Source organism: Anopheles funestus, chromosome 2RL, assembly GCF_943734845.2.
Source record: "Anopheles funestus chromosome 2RL, idAnoFuneDA-416_04, whole genome shotgun sequence".
Lineage (NCBI taxonomy): Eukaryota > Metazoa > Arthropoda > Insecta > Diptera > Culicidae > Anopheles > Anopheles funestus.
The window spans coordinates 98,427,529-98,454,054 of NC_064598.1; the positions used below are offsets into that span (position 1 = coordinate 98,427,529).

The 26,526-nt window shown below is 43.2% G+C and overlaps 4 protein-coding genes across 5 annotated transcripts in view; 3 read left to right on the forward strand and 1 right to left on the reverse strand.

The window, feature by feature from the left end:
• The window catches only part of LOC125763523 (ankyrin repeat domain-containing protein 29), a 356,565-nt gene that overhangs the window by 118,927 nt on the left and 211,112 nt on the right, over positions 1 to 26,526 (forward strand). The gene's annotated exons all lie outside the window — the stretch shown is intronic.
• On the forward strand, positions 150 to 2,613 carry LOC125763483 (transmembrane protein 115). Its single transcript, XM_049426723.1, has 4 exons — positions 150 to 1,001; positions 1,074 to 1,149; positions 1,222 to 1,578; positions 1,640 to 2,613. Exons 1-4 carry the CDS (start codon positions 566 to 568, stop codon positions 2,100 to 2,102), a joined length of 1,332 nt encoding a protein of 443 aa, XP_049282680.1. The 5' UTR covers positions 150 to 565; the 3' UTR covers positions 2,103 to 2,613.
• LOC125763592 (chromobox protein homolog 3-like) lies at positions 3,374 to 4,925 on the forward strand. The gene is made up of 2 exons (XM_049426929.1): positions 3,374 to 3,564; positions 3,645 to 4,925. Exon 2 carries the CDS (start codon positions 3,653 to 3,655, stop codon positions 4,271 to 4,273), a length of 621 nt encoding a protein of 206 aa, XP_049282886.1. The 5' UTR covers positions 3,374 to 3,564; positions 3,645 to 3,652; the 3' UTR covers positions 4,274 to 4,925.
• Positions 5,014 to 24,706, reverse strand: LOC125763473 (excitatory amino acid transporter 3). Of its 2 annotated transcripts, none has more exons than XM_049426708.1 (10): positions 24,358 to 24,706; positions 8,863 to 9,133; positions 8,505 to 8,762; positions 8,402 to 8,444; positions 8,293 to 8,332; positions 7,338 to 7,652; positions 6,970 to 7,264; positions 6,752 to 6,886; positions 6,572 to 6,674; positions 5,014 to 6,492 (listed from the first exon to the last, which is right to left on the reverse strand). In XM_049426708.1, exons 2-10 carry the CDS (start codon positions 9,060 to 9,062, stop codon positions 6,436 to 6,438), a joined length of 1,446 nt encoding a protein of 481 aa, XP_049282665.1. In that variant the 5' UTR covers positions 9,063 to 9,133; positions 24,358 to 24,706; the 3' UTR covers positions 5,014 to 6,435. The 2 variants fall into 2 exon arrangements, with proteins under 2 accessions (XP_049282665.1, XP_049282664.1); XM_049426707.1 differs by having other exon boundaries at positions 24,353 to 24,706.

Here is a 26,526-nt window from a genome sequence, read left to right on the forward strand (position 1 = left end):
TTTAACATAAAATTAAATAAATGAATCGGACAAATGCACAAATGCAATGAATCGGACAAGACATTACGAAGAAATTTGGTAAAATCGGAACAAATCGTCCATTACAAAAGGCAAACTGGCAAACTGCAGGAGGCATGTTTTACCGCCACTTTAACTCCACCATATAAACCTACGCGCGCATTCACGCACACACACCAACACGTAGGAAAACTATTTTGACGTTACAGCAAAACAACACAGCCATCAAAAATTGTAAATTTACAAAACGCAAAGCAATCGACCGCACATCAAATCAACATTTTCCACCCAACAGTATCGAATAAGCTTGATAATTTCTGCATAGATCTACTTCTAGTGTGCGTACCTGAAAGCCATCGTATTTGTATGACAACCATTTCGAAGGCCTGTCCTGTTCGTTACTGCCGTTGCTGCTGTTATCGTCGCTGCTGACACGGCATAAATGTTAGGATACCGATCAGGGCGCGTTCTGCGGTGCAAAGGGAAGTAAAGGGCTGCAATCCAGATCGAAGGATTGCGTAAAACGAACCGCCAACAGTAAGACAACATGGCTAGCAACAACGCTATGTACATCCGGCAGCAGATGTCGGCCCTGCTGGGCAGTACGTCGACTTCGATAAAGTTCATCTGCATAGCGACGCTGGTCGGGTATATGATTTCCTTCTCTGAACGGATATCCGTGCTGCTGTGCGTCACACCCGGCTACCTGATGCCACCGACGTTCTGGATATGGACCATCTTTACCTACTTCTTTATCGAGCAGCACTTCTGGGAGGTGCTGGTGGATCTGGTAACGGTTGGACTGTGCGGCAAGCTAATCGAACCGTCCTGGGGCCAGATGGAAATGTTGCACTACTTCGCCATCACCAATACCGGGGTGGCCATCTTGACTAGTTTCTATTATTTGTTCTACTCGATGATAACCAAAGATGCGGAGATTCTATTCAACGTTCGTATTTATGGGCTTGCTGGAATGAATGCAGGTAGGTAATTGTAAGCCGCTGCTATTGAGATAAACATTAATCTGTATATGCTCATTTCTCTTATCCATGCAGCAATAAGTGTAGCCGTTACACAGATAATGCCCGACCATCTAATAGCCAGAACACCGCTCGGTAAATTCTCCAACAGGTACGTGTTACGAAATTTCCATTCGTCTACTGTACTGATCAGAAATGTTTTTTTTCTTTCCGGCTGTTGCAGAAATGTACCATTGACCGTTGTCATAGCATCAATTTTGCTATGGGCTTGTGGATTACTAGATGGAACGTACCCAGCAATGTTTGCATCGGGCCTGTACGTTTCCTGGGTATATTTGCGATTCTATCAGCGGCACTCTAACGGCACACGTGGTGACAGTGCGGAAAACTTCCGCTTTGCAAGCTTCTTCCCGAACGTGTTGCAGCCATTCATTGCAGTCATTGCAAACCCAGTGTACCTGGGCTGTCTGCGAATAGGGCTTGTAAAACGGTTGAGTCCACAGCAGTCAAACTCTTCTTCGCTGCAATCGGTCAGCGTACAGCTGCCGGGTGTCGATCCGCATGATATGGAACGACGGAGGTATGGCCACTGTATGATATTGATTGTTTTTCGCAAACTTATCCTATTTATCCACATCTAGGCAAATCGCCCTGAAAGCATTAAGCGAACGGTTGTCCAAAACGACCGACTCTAGTCGTCAGAACACCGTCCCGAAGTCATTCCCACAAACCACCACTGGAAAGCACCATCATCATCATGGGCACCACGGGCATGGGCACAGCCACGGACATAATCATCAGCAACATCAGCAGCAGTTCGGTGGGCTTCCACCTTTTCAGGGTTTCCCTATGACGGTGGATCGTCCAGCGATAGCATTACCTCCGCCACCATCGATGATTGCGTCGACCAGTAGTGGCATCGTTGGTGGATTACCAGCGAACCCATCTTTGCCCAGCACGGCTAGTCTACCGTCCACTGCACCAGTGAACAGCACGTCCACGTCCTCTTCGGTTACCGCGAACCTGATAAACCTTGACTCAACCGAAGCTAACAGCAGTAGTAGCGGTGTCCCACCCGGTGGGCAACCAACGTCCACAGTTTAAGTGGCTAGACATCTCTATGCACCCGGTCACAGCTCTAGTACCATAACAAGCCTTCGGCATAGCTTTAAGCGTTGTTCTGTTTCGTATTTGTTTATTTTCCCACATATAGTACCATCGTACCGTGTTTGGTGTAGAAGTATTCTTCCTTGTTCTACCAGTGATACATCGACAACACAGATTCAAATAGACAAACGTTGCTGTCGCATTATCTAGGCACTGCTACACTGGATGCATACTTGAATATAGATGAAAATTGATTTCAAAATCCCCCAAATATCGACGTAGTGCAGTAAGCAAGCGTAAAATGAATGCGCTATTCAAATTAGTGACGATGTTTCTATGCTTTGAATGAAATGCAATCTACTAGCATGTGATGGTGAGTCAGGCTGAGGGATCGTTAATAGATGATATTATTCCAGCGTTCGGTGGACGATCTAATTCTTCAATCCTCAGTAAATCTGAAAACACGACAAAGAAATGAAAATAAAATAATAACAATTGAGTCAAATGATGGGTTTTGTACTGCGTCGTTTTTTCATATCGACCTTTTCCAAAAGAACCGTTTGATAATCTGCATTTTCGGTGCTAGATTCAACAATTCGGTGGCTGTTGTAGACGCTCAAAATTTCTGAAAAAGAACAATAAGGTCCACCCCGTATCCTGAATCTCAAGAGTTGCTCTAATGTACCCAAAATACGAACGGTTACAGCAGTGACGATAGCATTTCCGAAGAAGAGTACGTGGTTGAGAAAATTATTGGCCGCCGCGAACGGAAACGTAGGGTGGAGTACCTTGTGAAATGGAAAGACTATGAGTCGGACTGTAACACGTGGGAGACAAGGGAAAATCTTAACTGTCCGGAGCTCATAAAGCCGTTCGAACAGTCGCGTACGGATGCTCAAACGAAAACGATTGCTCGGATGAAGAGGTACGCGACGACTCTGCGTCCATGAAATCAAACTGGTCAGACCAAAGTTTTCTCTAATCTTTGTCTAATCTCTAAGATCACGTCGGCCATTTCGGGCTTACTAAACTTATTTTTACCGGGTAGCCGGGTAGTCAATCTTTGCTACGGAGATGGTCCATTACACATTATGTAAATTTAGTGAATAATAATAAAATTTTCGGGGTTTCATTTGAATTCTGGTTGTCTGAAAAACCACTCCTATCGAAACGGTAATTTCAAACTGACTTGTCCAAAACAAGCGTTTGACAATCTGCACCGTCAACGCTAGATCCAACGATTCAAGCAGCTGTTGTAAACGTGCAACATTTCTGCATTATTCGCGGCAACAAGCGCCATCGCAGTATCCTAGCGTCGCTGGTAGCTAAGCCTAGCTGAAACGCTTCTAAAAACATAAAGGCCACCACGTAACCTGAAACTCAACAGTTCTGTGCTTTGGAAAAGATTCTGCGCCACAATCCGGCGACTGTGAACGATATATAATTGTGTACTATACAGGTAAGTTAGGGTGCCGCCACCCGATACCTTGAAACGATGCCGCCGCATTGCTTTACAATGTTACTTTGCCATTGTTTTAGCAAATACCATGAGTCGCTCAAAGGAACCAAAAAATACGAACGGAAATAGCGGTGACGATAGCGGTTCCGAAGAGGAGTACGTTGTTGACAAAATTGTTGGCCGCCGCGAACGGAAAGGAAAGGTGGAGTACTTTCTGAAATGGAAGGGCTATGAATCGGACAGTAACACCTGGGAGCCACGGGAAAACCTAGACTGTCCCGAGCTCATAAAGGCGTTCGAACAATCTCGTACGGATGGTAAAAAAGATGCCGGTAAGAAACGAACGTCGAAGAAGAAGAAGTCTGGAGGCGATTCGGCCAACGAAAACGACGGTTCGGATGAAGAGGGACGCGACGGCACTGTGTCCATGAAATCAAACAAATCGAAATCGGTGGACGACGATGGAAAGCAGACAGAAAACGAGCAAGTCGAGGAGATGAACGGTTTCGAGAAAGGTTACATCCCGGAAAAGATCCTCGGTGCCACGGAAGGTGACAACGAGCTGCTCTTCCTGATTCAATGGAAGGACAAGGATAGAGCGCAGCTGGTAAAGTCCAAAGAGGCCAGGAAGCACTGTCCACAGCTGGTGATAGACTTCTACGAAGAGCGTCTAATCTGGCAGAAGGTTGATCAGGCGCAGGCTGATTAATGAGGTCCTTGTACTAATTTTACAGAATATTACGAAGTTTAGTTTAGAAACACCCTTTTTTCTCATAACTACAATGCTGAGACTAATAATGACAACCCGTTTTCGCTAATGGCGTATCTGAATTTTATATGTTTGGTTAATTTCTTTCACAATGCAATGCAGTTTGTTGCGATTTGTTTTGTAAGCGCTACCCCGAAGTAGTAGGATACAGTAGAAGTATATAAAATAGGACGAACTACATTAAACAGTGTTTATTAACGTTCTTAAACATACACTTCGGCTAGAAGCAGTTACAGTTAACACTCACACACATGGACGCAGAAAGGATACTTGTGCTCTTTTACTGTTATTACATTCAACTAGTTTTGCCCGACATTTATATGTTGTCTAATGTCTCTTAGCTTAAACTGCCTCTCCAATAAATTTTTTTTAATTTCTTTTACTTTTTAATGCATGTTCGGATTATGGGAATTCACACACAGCCCAACGCGCATACACACTTTTTCTTCTAGATCCAGTAATATTGCGCCTATTCGTTTATCAATATCCAAGAAATAACCTTACATTTGTCGAACGATGGTTTTGTGTTTGGAGGATGGAAGTAAAAGTGTTTGAATTCTACTAGGAAATAAAAAAATAATTTCAAAACAAAGGAAGCAACGTTTAAACCATCTACTAAACGGGAAACGAATGTCCAATATTGAAGTGTTGACGATGACGAACAAAAGAAGACGGAAAAATAAAGGAAAAATATGATACAAAAGGTGAATCATTAAAATATATTTGTAAGTATTTTGAAATATACAAACACTCATTTGCTCACGCAGCTCGTTCGCGTTGACTTCGAAAGTTATTCCTAAAAACCCTGGTTGCGCACATGATCCGGTAAGCCTTTCGCACGATCTAACTGTGTACTGATCTGAAAACGGTAACGGGAGATGGAAGTGGACACTAGCGAAAAAAAATCTTTCTCTCCTCTGTCTCTTCCTATCTATCATGTATACTAAACGCAAATGAAATGCACCGGAAGTAAAGGAAACAAGAAAAAGGTGGATCAGAGTCTCCGCATACGTTTCGTTTGGCACTCCGCACTGTTACAGGGAGACAGGGAGGGTATAGAGTGGATCGTAGTATAGTGTACAACGGGTAAGTAGTCTAGTTGAGTTTTAAACATCGATATGATATGGAAACATATAACATCGATGTCCGGGTAACCGTGAAGTGGGAGATATGGGGCAAGACAATGCTATTACACACACAAACGCGTTCTGTGTCCGTTACTGCTTGTTCTATTCCGTATAGTATATCTGTATCCTGTATCCTGGTCTTTTTCTTGTGCCTACAATGAGTCTGTCCTAATGCTTCGGCAAAGTCTATCGTGCTTTGCACCCTCTTACATAGATACTGTTATGTTTTGCTTACACTAATAATTTAACCTGTAAACAAACGATGAAATGATTTCCCTAACACGACGCCACGCCGTTTCACTTCCAATTATTAGTATTTCCTACTGTGCATATTTGCCTATTGTCGCGTTCTATTGTTCCATGGCACTAATGCACACACACACACACCCGCACTCACACGTTCGTTCGTTGGCTAAGGATGTTTTGGCATCGATTTCGATTAGTACGCGTGGACAAACAGGGAAATAGAATGAATGAAAAATGGGGCAGTGTGGCACTCATTTTCACAAAATCTTTAAAGATTATTGAGCATTTTAGGCCATGGCCAGTACTCGCTATCTAGCAGTACTACGAGATGTGCAGCGATGCGAAAATGCCATCATTGAAACAATAAACTCATGTTGCAAATGCGACATTTTACCTCACATTCTCCGATGCCAATTGTGCAAATGTTTCGGTAACATTCGCACAGACCAGCGTCGATCGGTTATTCGGTTATCGGTAAATGAATGCAGGCATTTGCTCAGTCGCTCTGCCCGAGAAAGATGATTGCCGTCGAATAGATCGTGTGTAAGATATGTCCGAAAGGTGTGTGACTATTACGTACAAATTTTACGTATTATTCGCGCAACAAAACACGGCAAACGTGTGTCCTTTCGCGGCATCAAATACAGAATGCGTTCAAAGGTATGGGCAAAAGGATGAAGTTGATGTTGTTCTGCGGTCCGGAGTTGACCCTTGTGAGAGTGGGAACATTTATTCCTTCTGGTCAGGTCGCAATTCAACCAGCTCGTGTGGTTCAGCCAGTTCCAGCTAAAAGCATAAACAAAAAGAGGATGAATATAGTTTTTTTTCGTTCAGCCCACGATCGTATACATTGGCGACTTCGTACATGGCCGTTGGCTTCACCGGATAGATCTTTTTTCGACAGAGAGTTGACAAGAATCGTTCCTAGGGCGTCGCACATAACGTTAATAGTCGTACGGAATCGATCACTAATTGCGGAGGAAAATAAAGATAAATCACACATTAATTCATCGTAATTCTTTCCTGAGTACGCAAAATCTCTTACAGCAGCCAATCAACGGCAATGATGATGGTGACATCCTCGGCCGGCAATCCTACAGTGTCCAGCACCATGACCATCGTTATAAGTCCAGCTTGCGGAATACCAGCCGCACCGATGGAGGCGGCCGTGGCAGTCACACTGGCGAAAGGGCGAAAGCAAGCAAAAAGTTTTGTCATGCAGAAGGATAAACACCGACCAAATCATACACAGTGCGGACGTACCTCACAGCAACGATATGACCAAAGGTCAGATGAATATTACGTAGTTGAGCAATGAACAGTGCAGCGACGGCTTCATAAAGTGCCGTGCCGTCCATGTTGATCGTGGCTCCGACGGGAATGACAAAACGCGTCACACGCGGATCAATGCCCATGTTGTCCAGACAGCGGATCGTGATGGGCATCGTGGCCGAACTGGAACCGGTACCGAATGCAGTCGCCAGAACTTGACTCATCTTGGCAATGTACGGGAACGCCATTTTGCGCGTGGTTAGGAAGAAAATTACCGAGATCGTACCTAGAAATAGACCCCGCCAAATCATTTACAGATCAAAGATGGCTTACCCTAGAATTGATGCGTCCATTCTTACCGAATCCGTGCAGTATTAGTCCCAGCATCACAGTCATAAAGTACCAGCCCAACTGTCCCAGTACCTCAACAAAGGATGCCATCTCAAGCAGTTTTGCCGCAACCAGAAACAGTACACCGATCGGAGAGATCCAGATGACCCACGAGGTAATGATCATCATCGCTTCACTGAGCGTTTCGAACAGCCCAAGCAGCGGTTTGCCCTTCTCGCGCATCTTGCCAATGCATGTGCCCAGCACGACACTAAACATAACCAAACCGAGCACGTTCGTACCCTCGGTAAACTCGGAAGTGATCTTGTACTGCGTCAAGGGAACTGTTTGATAGATAATACATACATATAATTAGCCGTCACCCTACAATCCCTCCCAATGTTTCAATGCTTTTCGCATACATATTTCCAACAATTAACATAAGCGTTAAAAATTTCCTCGCAGAAGGTCACCCCCAATTGATGATAAACGGTACGGCGGTTACTCTATCTCCAAGCACTATATATACACCAACATGAACATTCTGTTGGCGGCGTGTCACTGGTAGATTACCCCTAAAATTGATATGACGGTGACAAGTGAACGTTTCCGCAATTTATCCCTGCTGGGGCAGCAGGCAGGGAAAGAGTAACGATAGGTGTGTATCTGAGTAGTGATTAGAAGCTTCATTTCGGCTCATCCGTTGTCCGCTTCGTGAGAGTTTCCTGCTACATTTGTTCCTTCGTTTGTTTTTATTTGTTTGATGTTGGATCAGCGCTCCCCAAATGGTATGATATGTACCGCTCCTCCCTCCCACCCACTGACCCTCCCAAAAAAAAACAAGGAGGTACGCCACAGGGGTATGTAGAAATTGCGGATTGACAGCTGTGCTTCCGGTGCAAAATTCCCCTTGTCGATGCTATCCATTGTGTGCTTGCACAAAGATCGCGAATCACATTACCTTCCGGTTAAGAAGCTACTTACCACCGGTAGCATTTGCTGGAGGGACAAGAATGGTTCGGAACTAAGGGAAGGAAATAATATGAAGGTTAGTTATCGCTCAACATTCACGCATCCCGCTCCATGCCCTTACCTGGAACATCGTGGCCTGGATGATGTTCGGTGGGAATAAGTTTCTGCAAAGAACAATCGAATCAATAATGTCTGGCTATTCAAATCGTCATCCGGTGACGTACCTTACGAGATCTAGCAGTGTGTCGGCCGTTAGCACTTGTCGCGTGGTTGCTTTGCCTCCAATATTGTTCACTTCACGACCCGCTCCGGGTCGGATAGTACTGACCAGAATGATGCCCAAGATGACGGCACAGATCGTCGTGGTGAAGTAGTACACGATGGCCCGGAAAGCGATCTTCTTCGACATGCTCAAATCCAACGAACCGATCGCACTGGTGATCGACGAAACGAGCAGTGGTACGATCAGACACTTTAGCATCCTGACTTGGCAGTAGAGGAAGAGTAACGCGATATACATTTTGGTCAGTAATTGGTCCATGCATCGAAGACAACAGTGCGTGGATAGGATTGGAACCCTACCGTAGGAACAGATCGCCCGGATACTGGATATACATCACCTCACGCTGTGTCCAGGGTTCGGCCGAGTTCTTCAGCATCAACCCGAGTGCGGTACCACCGAACACACCGACCACGGTCAGGAAGGTAAGCAGGTTCGACTTTACAAACCGCTTCCATCGTGACGTTGGCCGTGCGCCTGTAGTCGCGTACGAGTTCGACATATTCGCTAATATGTCCTACACTATCGGTGGCGTGTAGGCTTTGTGCGTTTTCGTTTTTGGACGTCGTGGATCTGTGGAAGAAACAAACACAGCGAGACATCAACCGTCAGTGACGTCTTTACACAGTACACATGAGGAACGATTAAATTATGATGGCATCCTCGTAATGCTGCTCCCGTATCTGGCCGTACTGCCAGTTCCAGCAAACATTGTTAACGAGCAGAGACATCTTTCGTGCGGACTGTAGGTTATTATGTTTTCATCTACACTGAATTTGCGGTCAGGGTGATACGGCATTAGCTAAACAACGATAAGCTTCTGTGGAGCTCAAGCTCAAGATTAATTGCATCAACAGTTTAGCATTAACAGCTGCAGGTGTACGATAAAATGTTAAACAAATGGTGCTATTATCGTATCCCCTTGGGAGATGGAATAAATCCTAAATTTCCTTAGAAAAACCGGGGGAAATATACAAAGACTAACCTCCCGAAAGCTGTAGGAATACTAAGTATTGTCGCATTAGAAGATGGCATAATACAAAATGACATCGTCATTATGAATTTCTGCTTGAAAAGAATTGGCCCTGGAGAGGGAGTTATTTTAATTACAACTTTCTTATTGGAAGTATTCCTTTCTGTTGTGAAGAGAGAAGCAGATATTTTTAGATCCTTTGAATAGCGCGAGTTATCGTACATCATTGGACACATTCTGGGAGGTATTTCGCAAGTGTCTGTGTTTGAATTGAACTCCTCTGAATTCTTACCAATTTTCAATTGAAACATGTAGAGGTCCAGAATTGGTGAACGACGTGTGCTAAATTTGGATCTTGTATGCGCGTTCGTTAGCATATTCTGACTTCTTTAAATCTATTCTGGTTCACTCCGGTTTGATGAGCCAGGCACAAGAACGAACAAATTAATCCAATCATCAATGAGTGGAGTTTGATGAAGTTTTCTTTTATCATCAACAGCATCGGGTAGCATTATCAGTTTTGCTGAGAGTGTCATAACTGTGAAATATGTTACCGTAAATGGGTTTACGATTGTTGGATAAGCAATTACGAAGCATGATTTTACTAATGCTATAACGCACATAATATTCAATTCGATGAATGCAGATTTTCCATGACATATTGCAAGTCAGAATGTATGGAACCAATATTTGCAAGCAATTGTACTCATTAGATAACGTACTACTTCTTTTCTATCTTATCAGCAATAGGGGATTGTCTGTAAGGTGTGCCATCTACACCAAATGATGCCACAAACTAACCAAGATACGTTTCTTGCCACTAAAGAAACCAATTAAGCAAAAAACAAAACAGATTAAAACCCTTTTTTGCAGAACTGTTTATAGTAATCGATAGATAAGGTAAGGTAATCTCTCAACAAGTGGCACAGAAGTTTGCCTAACCGGAATCGATGGTCTTGAAGTTCTGTCCGTGACCGACAGACGGATGATAGCATGATGAACTTGACCGGCCACCATCGGTCCTATAAATCTTTAATAGACAGAGGCAAAACAACTACAGCGACTACAAACATTCGATCATACACATCATTCGTCGGGATGTGTTAAGTGTTGTCAGCAAGTTGATTCTATCAATTATCAGCCATACTTTTGCCACCCTGTTCACTCTTTAACGAACAAAAAAAAATAAGCGTGCCGGATGAGACAAGTGTAGAAAAGCATTACCACCCCAAGCATGGTCGGTGCAGTGTGAAGCAGCACCAGAATGACCAGAGCATGCACATTAAAAACAAACAGCTATAAAAACAAGCGCGAAATGATCTCATCCAGCTATGCAGTAGAGGAGTTCGTGAAGAGTCCACCGTTTATCAACACTGGATCGAACCACTGTTTGGAAAATATGACCATTTTTACGCCAACAGGCACCCTCAAGAAACCGTTTCACCATCTTTGCTCGTGTCGCCATTTGTTGTTGTTAGATCGCGGCTCTTTTGAACCAAAGTAAAGCGACGTATAATGTACATATAATGCATTTTGTGTACAAGTTCCTTTTTTCTGCTTCTACACGATTAGCGTAGATTTCATGGTTAGGACATGGCAAGAAAAGGAAGCCATTGGTAGTTTAATGCGCACTTGACATCATTACAGAAGTCACAGAAGTCACTGAAAGGCTAGTTTCGTATGCTGCGGACGGAAGAGTCCTGTGTCTGTGTGTGGGTTGGTAGGTTTTAAAGGACTGTTTTAGTTCCTGCTAGTGGAAAACAAGCCACTTAACTAACCATGTATCCGGTACGTGTGTATGTGTGCAGTTGGATTAAAAAACATAAAACACTGGTGTAGTAGAATAGTTAGTAGCACTTTAAACCTCCAGCCATCTGACACCATCACCTAGAAAAAAAAGGACAAATAACCTCTTTCAAAGCCCAGTTTGATTCACTCGGAAGTGAGTGCCACTTTCCATATGGAGCTTGAATTGGTCGTTTTTCTTTTTGGACTCTCTTCTAGCAGGACCTGACATAAAATCTGTAACATGAACACGTCTACATTTCGTGGAATTTGAAAGCCACCCATCCATTACATCCATGGCAAGCACGGTGGAACAAAAATCAAAGGTTTTTCCCTCGAGTTGGCTGTTAGCTAAGGAGCGGTTTTGTTGGTGGTACGGATCATAATGATACAGCTTCGCAGAGGGGTTTTTGATGCATTGGATTGAAAGTGAAGAAGATAAGCAAAAACTGAATGTACTCTTCGGAAGGAACGGAATCCTACAATCAACGCCCGATAAGGACCGGTGAACGTACTTTGTTCCTGTTTTTTTTTCAATTTGCTTTTATTTGGTCACAGCTAATCCGCTTGTGTATCAACCGCCAAACGGATGTTCAAACAATTCCCATCCGTGGTATCATCATGACGCTGTTAGCAAACCATTTTCCAACATCAGAGTGACCACGAATGTAAGAAGAGGTCGTCGTCGGTGAATCCGTCCTTGGTAAATCCTGACAGATTGTCGCTTTTGCAAGGGAGGCTCTTTGTTCCCTGTGGTGCCACGAGCTACGCTTCTGTGCTGCGTTATGGATTGTTGGGATGGACAAGCTTTTACATCATTCTTCCTGATGGTGGTTCTCACTAAATAATCATCTACGTTTCTGTTGGTGTAGTTGTCTAACCGTTGATTATACCACCGCTGTCTACAGCTACAGCTGCCTCAAGCATACCACACGCAACCGTGTCCATGACAAGGATCCGACAGGAAGACCATCATAGATTCCAAGATTAAGCGCAAGAAATCACAACCGCCCACCAAAAACACGGGCGTTGAAGAGACGTAGAAATAAAATTAATCCCATTTCAAGTGTGTCCCGGCGATCCCGGCTCACAGCACCAGTAGTACTCCTCCCCCCCGCGGGCAGTATTCTTTTCATCGTTAAAATTATGACCCTGACAGTAGTGTAGTGTAGGCATTGCCGGGTATACCATAAATATCAGATATAAAAACTCAACCGACCACCCGCCCGGTCGTGGCCCATACGGGCTGTAGATTGTTTGACTGATGGTGGTTGTTTGACGAACGTCAACTGTCGAAGCAATGAGTAAAACAAGGATCAGAGGAACCTCCTGCCAGCGGAACGTCCTTCCAACCGTTACCGGGGTGGGTGTACGCGCTGTACGCAGTCAATCTTTTTGGAAGAAAATTAGATTTACCGTTTTGCCCCCCTTTCAACTTCCTCGCAGTTCCTTGCACATGTCCATGGGAATGTCGTCTTCGTTATTCGCGAGACTACAAAAAAAACGATGCCATACGCACAGTCATCAACCCTGCGATTGCACTCACCCTGGGAAGGCAACCCTCTTCCAACCCTCAGTGGCATTTTCCATCGTTTTTTTTTCGTCAACTGTATGTAGTAGCGTTGAATACCCGTGCCAATCTTCCATCTTCCGACGTCATTTACCGAAGAATCAGATTTTGCGCGGTAAATATACTTCTAGAGTCATCCAGCATCTGCACCTTTCCGTCCTCCACGGAAAACCAACGGAGGCAACGGAACCGAGGATGAACTGGTGCGACTGGTAAGGAAAATAAAGCGGCAAGTATTTTTCCCTCCCCCTTTTTCTGTTTTTTTTTCTCCAACCAACCAACACTGGAAGTGATGCGAATGAATAGCCTCGTGACGGAGAGTTGAATTTTGACGGAAATGCGATTTATCTTTCATTGAATTGAAATTGCTTCCATTTGCTGGCGGGTAGCGCCAACTGTGAAGGTGACGGACCGCACGGCACTTTCGCTTGTACCTTCATCCGCAAACATGGTATAAAAAGGGGACACTTTCCTTTCGTTTGTGCAATGAAGGCAGGCTCCCTTCCTCTGGATGGCATAACGTCCTTGAAGAATACCGCGTACTTGGGACTTGCGTGAGCGGGAATTTCGGGGTTAGATTGAAGCAAATTTAAACGCGCACAAAAACCTTCCCAAACAAAGATATGGAACGGTTATACGGTGGTACCCGTTGGTGGGGAGCAAAAAAAAGGGATCAAAATTAGAAGAGGGACGACAAATTTTGACTGCTGAAGATCTTTCTTATTTCTTTCATTTTAGCTGCTAGAAAAGGTGGAAAGAAAGTCACCAGAGTTGAGACCAAAACCATGCAGCGCGATAAATGAAAACTGGAACTGAAAAGCCGTATTCCGGTTACCTTTTTCCCTCGTCTAGTTAAACAAATGTGTTAAGCAGTGGGAATAAAATGTCCTCTTTTGGGGATGCAAATGAATATGTTTCTTCTGCAAAGTATGTTTCACACACAATAATTCCCACCATCATTAAATAAAACAATTCGTCCTTCACGAAGATCTGCGAACAAGTTACATTGAGCCAGTCGACTAATGTCGAGGTGCAAACAAGCGTCAAACAAATACAATTTTACACACCATCGTTGTGGCGTTATGAGGTGTATTTGTCTACCTAAATGGCTAACCTTTTATCACCTTCCGCTTAGTTGCTAATCAGAAACACAAAGCCCTCTTTGAGACATATCGCATCAACAGCTATTAATTAGTAAAATATTTAAAACTAGTTACTAAACGATTCCACGCGTCCGGATATCTTGTTTAAAGATCATTTGTTGAACGAATTTAATGGAATACAAGTTTGTGAAGAAAATTGCATAATTTTAGGAGTAAAATTGTTAAAAATACTGTAACAATTAAATGTATATAAAAAAGGAATTTAAATGATTCTCCATTTTAACTTGAGCTACACCATATGTTTCGTTTTTTTTTCGAAAATCTATCCCACAAGTTCCGAATAGGATTATGATTAAGCCCTTTCTGTTTGAAATCATTCAACAGGTGTTTCTTGAAGCGCTCCCGCTTTTTTCTTGCTGCTCTAAAGGATTTTTGCGTGCAAAACCATTCGTGCTTCTTAGTCTAGATTGCCAGAGAGCGCAGGACAAGAAAGTATTGTACCGAGAAAAGCACATACACTCACACAGAGTGCTACAGTAATCCGGAGAGAATTCAAATAGCTCACCGTAAAGTGTTCAACCCACGTGAAATTTTACTGCAAGCATGCGTTTCAACTGCTGGTTTCCCTTTATTTTTTTCCCCCCGATTTCAATATTCTAATAGTGTCAAAGCGTTTAAATTAACTTTTGCACCTGTCCATCCCTGATTGCTGCTTCCGGTTGGTATGGAGACGCCCAGTACCTGACGCTGGTTGGTTGCGATCAATTAAGCGAACCGTGCTCGAACGAACGATACCAACTCGCAGGGAATTTTGATACAGGGAGTGGAGTGGGTTTGTCTGTTCGAGGTTTTTTCTTCCAAGAATTGTCTCCCACTTCCCTTGCCGTAAATGTAAATTATTTGTTTATTTTAATTTTAAACTTTCCTCGTCCCGGTACGTCCGATGTTTTGTCTGGATGTAATGTACAACACCGCGCACAAATCATTCATTTCTAACGCAAAATTACTAGGAAGCAATTTTAAACTTTCCGATGGTTGTCGGATAGTTAATTATGTTCCCGCAATAAGGACGTTCTGAGGATATGACGTCCGGTTCATCAATGGCAATTAAATTAGCTTTCTGCTGGACTCTGTGGCTGCAGCCATTTAGTTGATCATTTTACGTTGTTTACAATATGCCTTTTGCGGTGCTTCTACGCAAAGTTTATAATTGATTTTTATTTGTTTGAATTATTCTCTACATTTAACATCGTTCGAGTGGCTGATGTGGTATGTTATCAACATGTTTTGCATACTTCTTTTTTAATTTTTTTGTTATGGGCGATTAAACAACCATTTGCTAAAATATTTATATAAAGCTTTAGCTAACTTTGAAGGATTCATATTGTTGTTAGGGGTTTAATTATTCCCTTCATCATTATGTCAGTATATTTTAACGTATTCCATAGACTGTGTTTTTTGTACAAGATGTCAATGTTCAAGGATTGGTCAAATTGAAAAGACAGCATCCCAGACAGACGGAAAGAAACCCTTACCAACCCCCTCACCTCCTGGGGACTTTATGTTACCGCTTAAGGCATTATTATGCTTTGAAATATGCTGAAGCTCTTTCTCTTCGTTTCTTTTCTTGTGTTTTTGCATACGTCACATTGAATTACATCCGCTCTGTCAACAAAGGACAGCAGACCACATTTCGGGAACGGATTCAGACATCTTTTATAAAAATATTTTTTTTTAATTTCACATTCACTACACTTATTTATAGCACGAATTGAATGACCGTGAACGTAAGGCAACAAATGCTAATAATGTGTATTGATCGATCGGTTTAGATCTCCGTCTAGAGATGGTCTAGTAAACGTCTCACGATCTAAACTTCTGTTTACTCCCACTGCTTAACATACAAACAAACGAACAATACAATATCGGGTGGCTGTAAGCGCGAGTGGGCAGCGAAGGTAGGTTGCCTTCCCGAGAGAGAGAAAAAACAAGTTTTCCACAACGGAAATGGGAAAACAAACAAATCAAATCCTTTCCTTCCTTGCTGTACGAACTTTTCAACAGAAGCAAGAAGCAAATGCAATAAGAAATAGAGCGAAAAAAGTAATCCTGTCTGAATGGTAAAATGGTGTAGCATTATTGGTAAAAATAGCACAATACGCCCGACAATCCGTCAGTCGTGGCTGGAACGGGGGTTGACGAAAAAGTGACTCAGGACAAAATTGCATTGTGCAGAACTGCAATCGTAAGCGGTAAGTTATTACAATCATTTGTGGAGCAAGGTAAGAAAGTGGTTCCAAGTAAACCTTCACCAGTCATGGCAGCTCTATGGCAGCTTATTGTCATTATAAACAATTTATGCCACAATTCATCCCCAGCCAAGTTTCGCTTCGATGAAGTAAAGATGGTGAAGATATTGCAGTGGATGCGATTTGTTGATTCATTTAATTTGCTGCTTTCATCGTCCACCAGGAGTTGTTTGGCCGCTTTCCTAAAAAGTGACCACAGCGACAGGGTGAGGAGCGTTTTGATGGGCCATTCGCCAATTGGCGAACAACAAACTTGGGGCCGTACTAGCGTAACTAACGGATTGCGAGTTCAAAATCTGTCAAAGAGTTCACGGTTGACCTGAATACCTCGTGGAAGTTAAATTGGAATTTATTCATCTTCATCTTTGATTAATACTGCACGCAGGCAGAAGACAGAAGAATGGAACGGATTATGTGCCCCGGTATGGCCGGAGATATCAATTAATCCGATGAGCCTGTGTTCGTAGAGAGAGGACACGATGCGAGCGAAAAAACGAAGAGAGTAAAAGAGAAAAAACGAACCGGAAGCAACAGGTGTCCAGCAAAGGGGACCCCCTTTAAAACCGTGAGGACATTCCAACGCATAAAGCCCTTTCCATTTACGGCCCTTGGTGTTGAGTTAAATTAAAGTAATGTTTGATCTGCGTACAAATGTGCCGCTTATAATTCGTTTACAATTCGGTTGGATACCGAACTGATGCTTCCATATAAAAAAAAAAATGTATCATAAAATAATGCTGTTGCTATAGCAAACCCCTTTTCAGTTTGAGGTCCCGCTCGAATATATGAATGTTTGCCAAATGATAATCCGCTCAATGCCGATGCCCAGTGTGGGTGAGATTGGTTGTGCAGGTAGCGTGTAAAATACGATTTGAATTTACCGTTTTGATGATTCTGCGAACGTGTTTTGCCCGATGGTATGATGTTATTTTGTTGGCAAGTTATGTTTGCGTCAGTTTACGAAGACACAATAAATAGGTGCTCTTACCATTTTACATTGGTGTGATCTGTATCTCTCCTTTATTTCGATATAAACAGTGATGACCAGTCTAGGATCACCTAGTCTACGAAAAACCTTCCCAAGAAACGTGTAAATGTTACATAGGAAAACAAACACCTGTTCTTGTTTAACACACATCTTGTAAATATCAAAAATATATCAAAAATAAGCAAAAGAAACAAAATTGACCATCCCCAGTTCATCATTAACAATCTCATTCACTCCGGGTAGGTAGGGAAAAGCAAACTAATCCAACATTTAATCACAGGGTGGCAACATTATACAACCAACGTGTTAAAGCAAACACAAATAAAAGTTGACGACAGATTATTTCGACGAGAACAAAAAAAATCATACCATTTGTAAACGGGTTTAGATTCGAGAATAGATATGAGATCATATTTCGGGCATGAAATCCAAATAGATTTGTGAATTTAGTTTCCCAGAAATGAAATTGTAAATTTTCAAACATTTTGAAGCGAGATAGGAGTGCAAAAGCAGGAGTTCTTCGAACGGGCCGAATAGACCATGTCTTCAATTTACGATATTCGATAAACTCACGATCAAATTATCTTAATTGGTCTGTCAAATCTTTTAACAGCTGTCTCATAAAACTTTCACACAATGAACAAGCGCTTACTCCCCAGAATCTACGGAGATTTGATAGGATTCTGCAAAGATTATTTACGATCAATTACAGTTCCCGCCTAAAAATACAACCTCGCCAGCACAAACTGCAGAAGCAGAAGATGCAAACAGTGACACCAATTCCTCATCTCCATGCTACGATCGTATACGATCAGTGATGATATTCCGCCCAAGATTGAGCTCCTTTACTTTCAAAGCAGCCAGTTGTGAAGTAAGTGGCGCAATGTTTGCACCAACTCCATCCACCGCAAGTATGCGTAATAGTCCACACCAAGTAGACGAAGATAACATCCCATATGGGCAGTGTCAGGTTGTTGCTGTATTGCGGATGATTGATTTTATGTTGCCATTTTTATTGCACTCTACCCCTTCCTAGCAGGCTCCGAGACGCACCCTGAATGTTCAATCGATGTGTTTGTTGGTTTGAACGATCGTTGTTTTTATGAATGAATAATTGAGCGTTTAGACGTTTCACGCGTTACGATAAAGTTGGTAAGCATTGCGCGCGTCGAAACATACAGTTTATGGCCAATAAAACTAGCGCTAATCGGTCGCTTTTATTCAACAAAAAAACAAAATCTCGCTTACTCCTTCCTTCTTTACCACCGTGGAAATGGTGGTTTTTTAATAAAATTTGGCACGATCTTGTACCTGATGGAATGTCCTAACTTTACGATCGTCTGTTCTGGATGCATAAGCACCATTCATTTCTCGGACGATTGGTTTGCCAATTTGTTCCAAAAACGTCTAACGATCCGCAACCGGAACTGGATGAAGGTTTGCGACACTGGCACTGGCAGGGTTTGTTTGCGGTTTGGGAAATTCAGCGCTAACCAGCTTCTTGGCACACGAATCGACGTGTTGCTCGTAATTGCAAAACTAGCAAGTGTAAGTGAACTTTATTACTTTCCTCCATTAAATTGCATTCCTATTTATAGGGTATTAGGTGCAACTTCTTAAACAACACCGCCAGGCTCATCTCCTGTGGTTAAACACGATTTCCATTTCCCGTCCAACCAAACCAACTGGCGGATAAAACAGCTCGGATATAAATAAAACCTCGTTTCCAATCGATGAGCTGTTGGAGGGATGATAAAATTGGGCCACCTTACCGGGAATCAACCGCATCCGAGATGTTGCCGGGACGACATCCGTCAACTCGGGTCAAAGCCACTCACGGCAGAAGGCACCACACACTCGAGAAACACCTTTTTGAAACGACCTCACTAAGATCATCCTTCCGTCCGTCCAATCCATCCCTTACGGACGGATGCAACCGTGTCGATGCATTCTCGGTGCATAATGTGTGCACATTCATTAACACCATTTCACGAGTACCGATTTGCATGTTGTCTACACACGTGTGTCTTTTCTTCGGGGAGGTTTTCATCTTCATGTTTGGTTGATCGCACGGGTGCACACACCCGAGACAAGGGTACATTGTGGTTAGAGGAGACACCATTTAAACACCCGTACCGCCCGAATGTTAATCGTCCCGAATCGTCTGGCAGAGCTGGCTGTAACGCAAAGGCAAGAGACAGCACAGATCTCTCCGAGGCTATCCATCTGTACACACGGTACGTGACGTGTGCATTCGAATGGCGAGTGCACTCAAGAAGAAGTGCACAATATTGTACATAGTGTACTCTCAACGTGACGGTGATGACGTGTTTGGCATAATATCATTGATGATTTTCCAAGAGCAGTATCAAATCATACTACGGTGGGGAGAATTTTTAGCATCCCTCACAGTTCAATTTGCATCGAACTTCTAACGATGATATTTTATCCAGCTTGTACGGACATTCTTGGTCTCCATTTCTTGGGTGCATTTATGCCACCCTCCTTTTCCGTACCTCGCAAAGATGGGCTAGTCAGCGGATACGCTGTCAGGTGAGTTCCTAATCGAGAATTGATTACGAAGTAAACAGTACGAAGCCACAGACACCGTGACAGACACTTGTTGCTATGCCGGTTGCGTGAGAGATTCTTCCGTTTGAGACATACATAGGGAGTACTCTATACTATTGGAATTTATTCGAAAATTCTTCTATATAAAATTTATAATTAATTCTTATGTTTTTCACACTGACGCCTAAAGTTTTACACTTCACAAGGCCAGATATTATTAATACGATAGTTTCCAAAGCTTTTTCGAGCAAGGTTATCCAAATTTTCCAGTCACAAAAAAAACCTGTAACTTGACGCCTGAACTAAATTATAGCTCCGTAAAATAGAAGGTGCTTCCGCTGTTAACTTACCATGACGAATTCGATTCACTCCCCATTTTTTTGCGAAGGAGACTTGAATCCACCCAGCTATACGAATAATAACATCAAGAAGATACTCTTAAGGGAAAATATAGGTCAATCATCGCGGCGCAACTAGGCCCTTGAACTTTCCACCAGTGCGCATAGAAGCGTTTAGAAGATCGAAAAATTTGCATTCCCATCAACGTTAATGTTTCGACGGGAAAAAACAGGGAACCCTGTAAAACTCATCACACTTCTAGGAAAAACAGATTGACGAGGGTGTTATGTGCTTGGCTTGGTGTGTTTTTGAGTGCTTTATTATTGGAAAGCCATTTTTGTTTCATGTTTTTCATGCACCTTTTTTCATACGTGCGTTTGATCGAAAACAACGTGTTGCTTTATGCCATGTAGTAATTTGGAGAAGAAAAAAACATTGTACAGAGATTCAACTGGTGGGGTCGATTGGAAATTAGCATTTGCAATTATTTCTGGAATGAATTCCCTGTTTTCGAAAACATATATTTGTCTCGTATGTTTGGTTCTTTTACTATACATTTCGAAATTCACGCTTTGTCACTAAAAATAAATGTGATGTCGATTGTTTCACATTGGTTTGAACACGCATTTCATTTCATAAAACCACCTCCGATGTCATCCCTTTTTACAAAACAACAAACGATCATGTTATCTTGCTTTCGAGCGTCGAGCATAAAACACTCATTAGCGGGAAATAGAATTAAACAAGACTTTTAAAATGTTTTTACCGTATTAATGGCCCCCACTAAACAGCATTTTTAGCATCACTTCTCCGTCCGAATGAATACCTCCCTTTGAAAATCTATTCCCAATGGACACATTGGACACACGTACATAACACCCCATCGTTCCGATAGAATCATGTAGGTGGCTCACATTTGCATACCCACTGACCATTTACGTCTCGCTGCATTGCGTCAACTATAGGACAAAAAACCCGACAAGCTCATCTATGGTGCTTTTGTATTATTTTAAAATAATGCAACAACATTTGCATTGTTCCGGTCCCAGTAATCCAATACGGAATCACGATCGAATGCAACACGGGGTTGTGTACTACTCCCACAGAGGTCCGCCTTCGCACAATATCGCATATCGCACATCATAAATGGAGGCTGCAAAGTATTTGAGCTGCACATTTGCAATGCGATATCGAAGCCATCATTAATCACCGACCGTTTGTGACGAGATCTCCCTGCCGCTTCCGTGACTCCTACACAACGTTGCTAAAAAAAAGGGTGGGCAACAAGGGTAGTTTGGGTTGTTATGCAGTAAAAACACAACCTGATACTCTGGGCGAAACTACGACCGGAAACTCGTGCGGTTCATTTACACAGACACTGGTTTCCCTCAACCTGACCTACACCATAACTTGAAACACCATGCATTCGGTGTCCGTGAAACTCCAACAAACACCAGATTGCTCCCTAGTTTCAACCTTCGATTCTGGAGAAGCTGATGATCTTGAATCTTGTTCTTGCAACAGTAACATCATCCTCAATGTTCGCAAGCGAAGCATTTTATTTGAAGATGTAGGTCATGTCTATACACATCTTCATCGTCCTAATCTATGAATGAGCAAGCATCAAAATCTTGCAAAATACAGAACGATCCCAACGGTTGTGAGCAATTTAAGATCTACAAAGAAGCATCGTATGGTGGGAAGTTCACAAACAGGTCACGGCAGTTGCTTCCACGTCCGTCCACTTCTCATGAAACATGCGGTATGATTTATGTCTTCCCGCCTTCGGTTCTACGGACGACAGACAACTTTCGGCAAAACTCTATTTTTGTCTCCACAACCGTCACAAACGGAACGAAAGTAATAACATCCCGTACCATGAAATAGGTACGATCGAGGTATTTTTTTGTGGTCAAAAGGAATTTTGCCCGATAAACTGTGTTGGGGACCATGTCGTGACCCGTTAGAAAGATCTTTATGACCCATCAAATGGGAGTCTTTCTCTCTAACAGTCTGGCTGGGAAGTGAATATATTAGGATCTTATTCGCGATCATGTGAAGGCCGATCTAAGGGCTTCACAATTTTTATTCTTTTCGCGTGAAATTCGATTGCGCAATGCGCTAGACGGAGTGAATTAGTTTGTATGTCTAGCAAAGAAAAGGCACATTACCCTTTCGCGTTCAAGAACTGTATCGACGTGCCGGCACAACATCAACAAGCACACTTAAAGTGGCGAGACAAACAAGACGGTTTGAGCTTAAATATTTACCCGATTTGCACCGGGAGACGTGTTGAAAGCTAGAATATCTGTCACCGCCCACCGGAAAGCAATACACGCGTAACCGTAACGGAACGTGCGGAAATCGTGACATCGTATAAATGACTTCTTTCAGAGCGCGATCACCTTTACGATCGTCTCGAAATGAAGATGAGACATATGAAAGAGAGATCCGCTCCATTTCAAGACCGGTTGGTCGTAGAATTTGAATAGGATTAAAAACGAACTTTAACCAATAATGTGTTGACTGAGACTTAGTCCGGATCCAACCGGATTTTTGCTTTAGCAGAACTTGCATCATTTTGATCATGACACTAAACTCGATCTGCACTGCATAATGCGAATAAATATATTTTATCTTAATCTTCAAGAATATCGATCAGTACTGCGATATCGCGCTTATCGCACACTGATCGACCGTAACATAAATACTTTTTTTTCAATCATCATTCCTGACTGCTCGCATCGCGGTCTACACTTTCTATGCGGCAGTAATGAGCTTGTACAGCATTTCATTATCGCTACACACTGTTTCGGCACACCCGTCTGATAACGAAATGTGGCCACCAGTTACCAGTTCGATAAATAAAACGTACCACACCTCATCATGCCACGCAACTCCTCGCCCTTGTCATTGCCGAGGGTTTCCGTCAAAAGCCAAGACGTTCCAGAATCTTCCATCCCTAAAAAGAGCGGTACGTCGTTGGCAAGAAGTTGGGTCACAAGCGTGTGCACAAACAAGGTTCTGTGTGCTGTTCCGCAACGGGTTTGAATCAATGCAACAAGCGGCGACGTAAAACGTGGGAAACGTTGTTCGGGTGGGTGCTTCTCATAAATCCCATTAAACGGCAGAAGCATCTACTCAGCATTCGTGTCTCGTTCTAGAATTGGTTAAAGTAAATATCAACGATCGATGATCATCATGCAAACTTTGAAGTTGTATCACCGGGTTTTCGTAAACCGTACAACCGTCCAACACGTCTCGGTAATTTATTCCACTAAAGTACACTCGTCGTCCGGGGCGTCAGCTTTTGTTTTTTGTTGCCGTTGCAAACTGTTGGTTCTTTGGAGTGTTTCCAGCCCTGGAGCTACATGCAAATGTTGTGGTCGAAGTTGATTATACTTAGCCAGTTCTAGGCGCTCTCTCGCGTGTGTGTAATTTCAGCACCGGCTAGACTTTCCTCGCGATCATATTGCACGATCGTGAACTTGCCGGTGTTTTAATCGCACCCAAACCTGCCGATCGTTCATATACACTGCAGATGTCTTAAACATTTCACGGTCTCTTATGTTAGAGTGCCACTTTGAGGCAATGTCTCATTTTATTATTATTTTAACAGCTGGTCACGTCTTCTCTAACCGGCACAACTGGGTTTCTCGAGTGGAAACGCGTGTAGAAACAACGTTTTTAAACGTTTTCTTTACATTGAATGAGGAACCTGCAATAGGGAACGGATTCTATTTTTAAGTAAACAATTCCGTACAACACTGGGTCCGCGGTGAACTGACACTTTTGGGGTGTGTTTGTATGGGTATACGAGGTGACACTGGGAGGCTGCTCGAGAAAAGCACCAAGATCGATCATCCGTGCACAGTTTGGTATCTGTTGTTAGGCAGTGTGTTGTTTAGTTAGTATCACCACGTTGTAAATCGGCTGTAGGGTTAAGGTATAAAACACTTTTCTCGCCGATGATGTACTTTACTTGAGAGTACCTTCAACTCCCGTCACACAACAAATAGACACTTGGCTGTACACAGTTTCATTAACTTCTGCCGTTCCACCGAGGAACACCAGATAGTGAAAAGGATCGCTCATTTCAAGCTCAGCTCAAGGATAGTGCAAAAACACAAGCAAAACACATACACAAAACGCACCTTACACCAAGATCACCCGGTGATCGAAGATCAACAGCAGCTTGTAGTAAACGCAGTAAACCTTCACGCCACTGGGTACTGTTTCGGGTCGACAGTGATAAGAACTCGTAACACGCGCGCGTTTTGCGGAACCACCGGAAAGAAAGCACACGTCTCCGTTGTAGCCGTCGTCGTCGCGCACTTACAAACAGCGTTAATCGTTCGCAAAAAGAAGCACGTTCCGCGATGAGAGATGAAACCGAACTGTAACGCGGACCGGATTTCTGCTACCAACACGACGGACCCAGCCGTAGGCGAATCCGACCGACCGCTCGGAGAACTTGCTCGTACACTCGGCAGCGGGATAGTGTTCGCTTGTTGCGTTTGCTCTGCCCGTAATGGCAGCTGCCTAGCGGTTCCCACCCTGCCTTTCTGCCCTTCGACAGGTCATCATCCCCTAACACTTCGGCAAGGGTGTGTGTGCGTGAGAGAAGGCATAACTCCCGCGAGAGCATTATCGTCGCAACATGCATTTGCGAGCAGAGAAAGCATTGCGTTGCGTTGCGTTGCCCACCCTGAAACCTGCCACCCCATACACCGTAAAACCACCAGCTGACGGGATTCAGTTCTCATCCTCACATCTCTTGAGGATTATGCTAAAAAATCAACCCTCCTTCTTCGGTCCTCCCTTGGCGAGGCAATTTAATCTTTCGATTCTCGGGCCCTTCTCAAACGGTGCGCTTGATGGACATTTGACGCCATGCCACAGTTTTCGAATTTGATCTGCAACGATAAGCCACGGGAGTATGCAAAGAGGAGAAGAAAAAACGCCTTCCCAGCTGGTTGATTAATTAGGGATTCACACATATCGCAAGGGTATACTTTCACTACCTTACGCACAACCGGTTTTGCATGTGAAAGTGAAAAAGAATAAATATCCTTTTCTATGGTTCCATCCATTCGGCAGAGATCGAGTATGATGCTAGCCTGAGGTATTTAACTCTGTTCTTAGTTTACATAAACATTTTCACTTTTTATTTCTTCATTTTTAGCATTGAATAATCTCCACGCAAAAAGAAAAAGTGAGAAAGGCACAATATGAAACACTCAACGGTAGTATAAAACCGGAACCGAATCGATGCTGTGTGTAGCATACATTTGTGATCCTTTTTGGCGTCCTTTTGGAACGCTCTATCTTTCACAGCATCCAATTGCACACATACACACGAGCGGGCAACCGTTAAAGGTTTTATGAATGAAACCAATCGCTTATGGCCTTCCCTCCCGGCGAAGAATAAATAAAAGGGAACGGTAGCAAATAGGGCCAGAAGCTGCCGACATTACCGATGCGTATAAAAGGATGACCGCTTCCGCTTTCGTTGGCCATGTGCTAGTGTAGAAAAAGCGCGATTGAAATGCGCAAAAATGGAACTAAAGCGCAAACACACATCGAAGAAAGATTCAGTATTTTTTGGAGGTTGGTACATTTTTTTTATAAAGGAACTAATATCCCTCTTATTACTACGTACATTTTGCCAGAGACTTTACCATTAAAATCTACCCTACATTGCTCGGTACGGACTGCAAAGAGAACGAAGCGATCATGCGAAAAAAGGACACCAATTCATGCCGATGGCCGGAAGCGATCACAAAAAAGGGTTGCCATAAGAGGCTTAAACACCACCCTGAGTTTTGTCACCTTTTTCGGGCCACATCCGCCTTTCCGCTCTGCTGAGGAGACTGTATTTAAAATCCGTTTTTCTTAATAGCATAAATGTGTGTGTGTCCGCGCACTAAATTTGGGTCTGCAATTTGTACACCGTAGCAAAATTATTACAAATATCCTTTCTAATGCTCTATTTCTAAACGATCTTTTCTTTGCAGTGAAAACGCACAACACGCACCACCAACCAGGGTTTGCTGCGTGCTGTGGACATACCAACCACGTTGGGAGGTGTATTTTTTGCTTTCAAATTCATATACCCGTGAATTGGATCTATCCGGTGGGAGTGCGCATTTTGATGGGTCTCAATTGGGCCCCATCGCTTCATTGAATTGAAACGTAGAACAAAGTGTTGCGCGTAAAACGGCTCAATCAGATGATATTTCATCCAACCTGCGTGTATTGCTGAACAGGGTAAGGGCCTGTCGTTATGCGTGCCCGGTTCTCGTTGGAACCGCCTTTCCTTTATAGG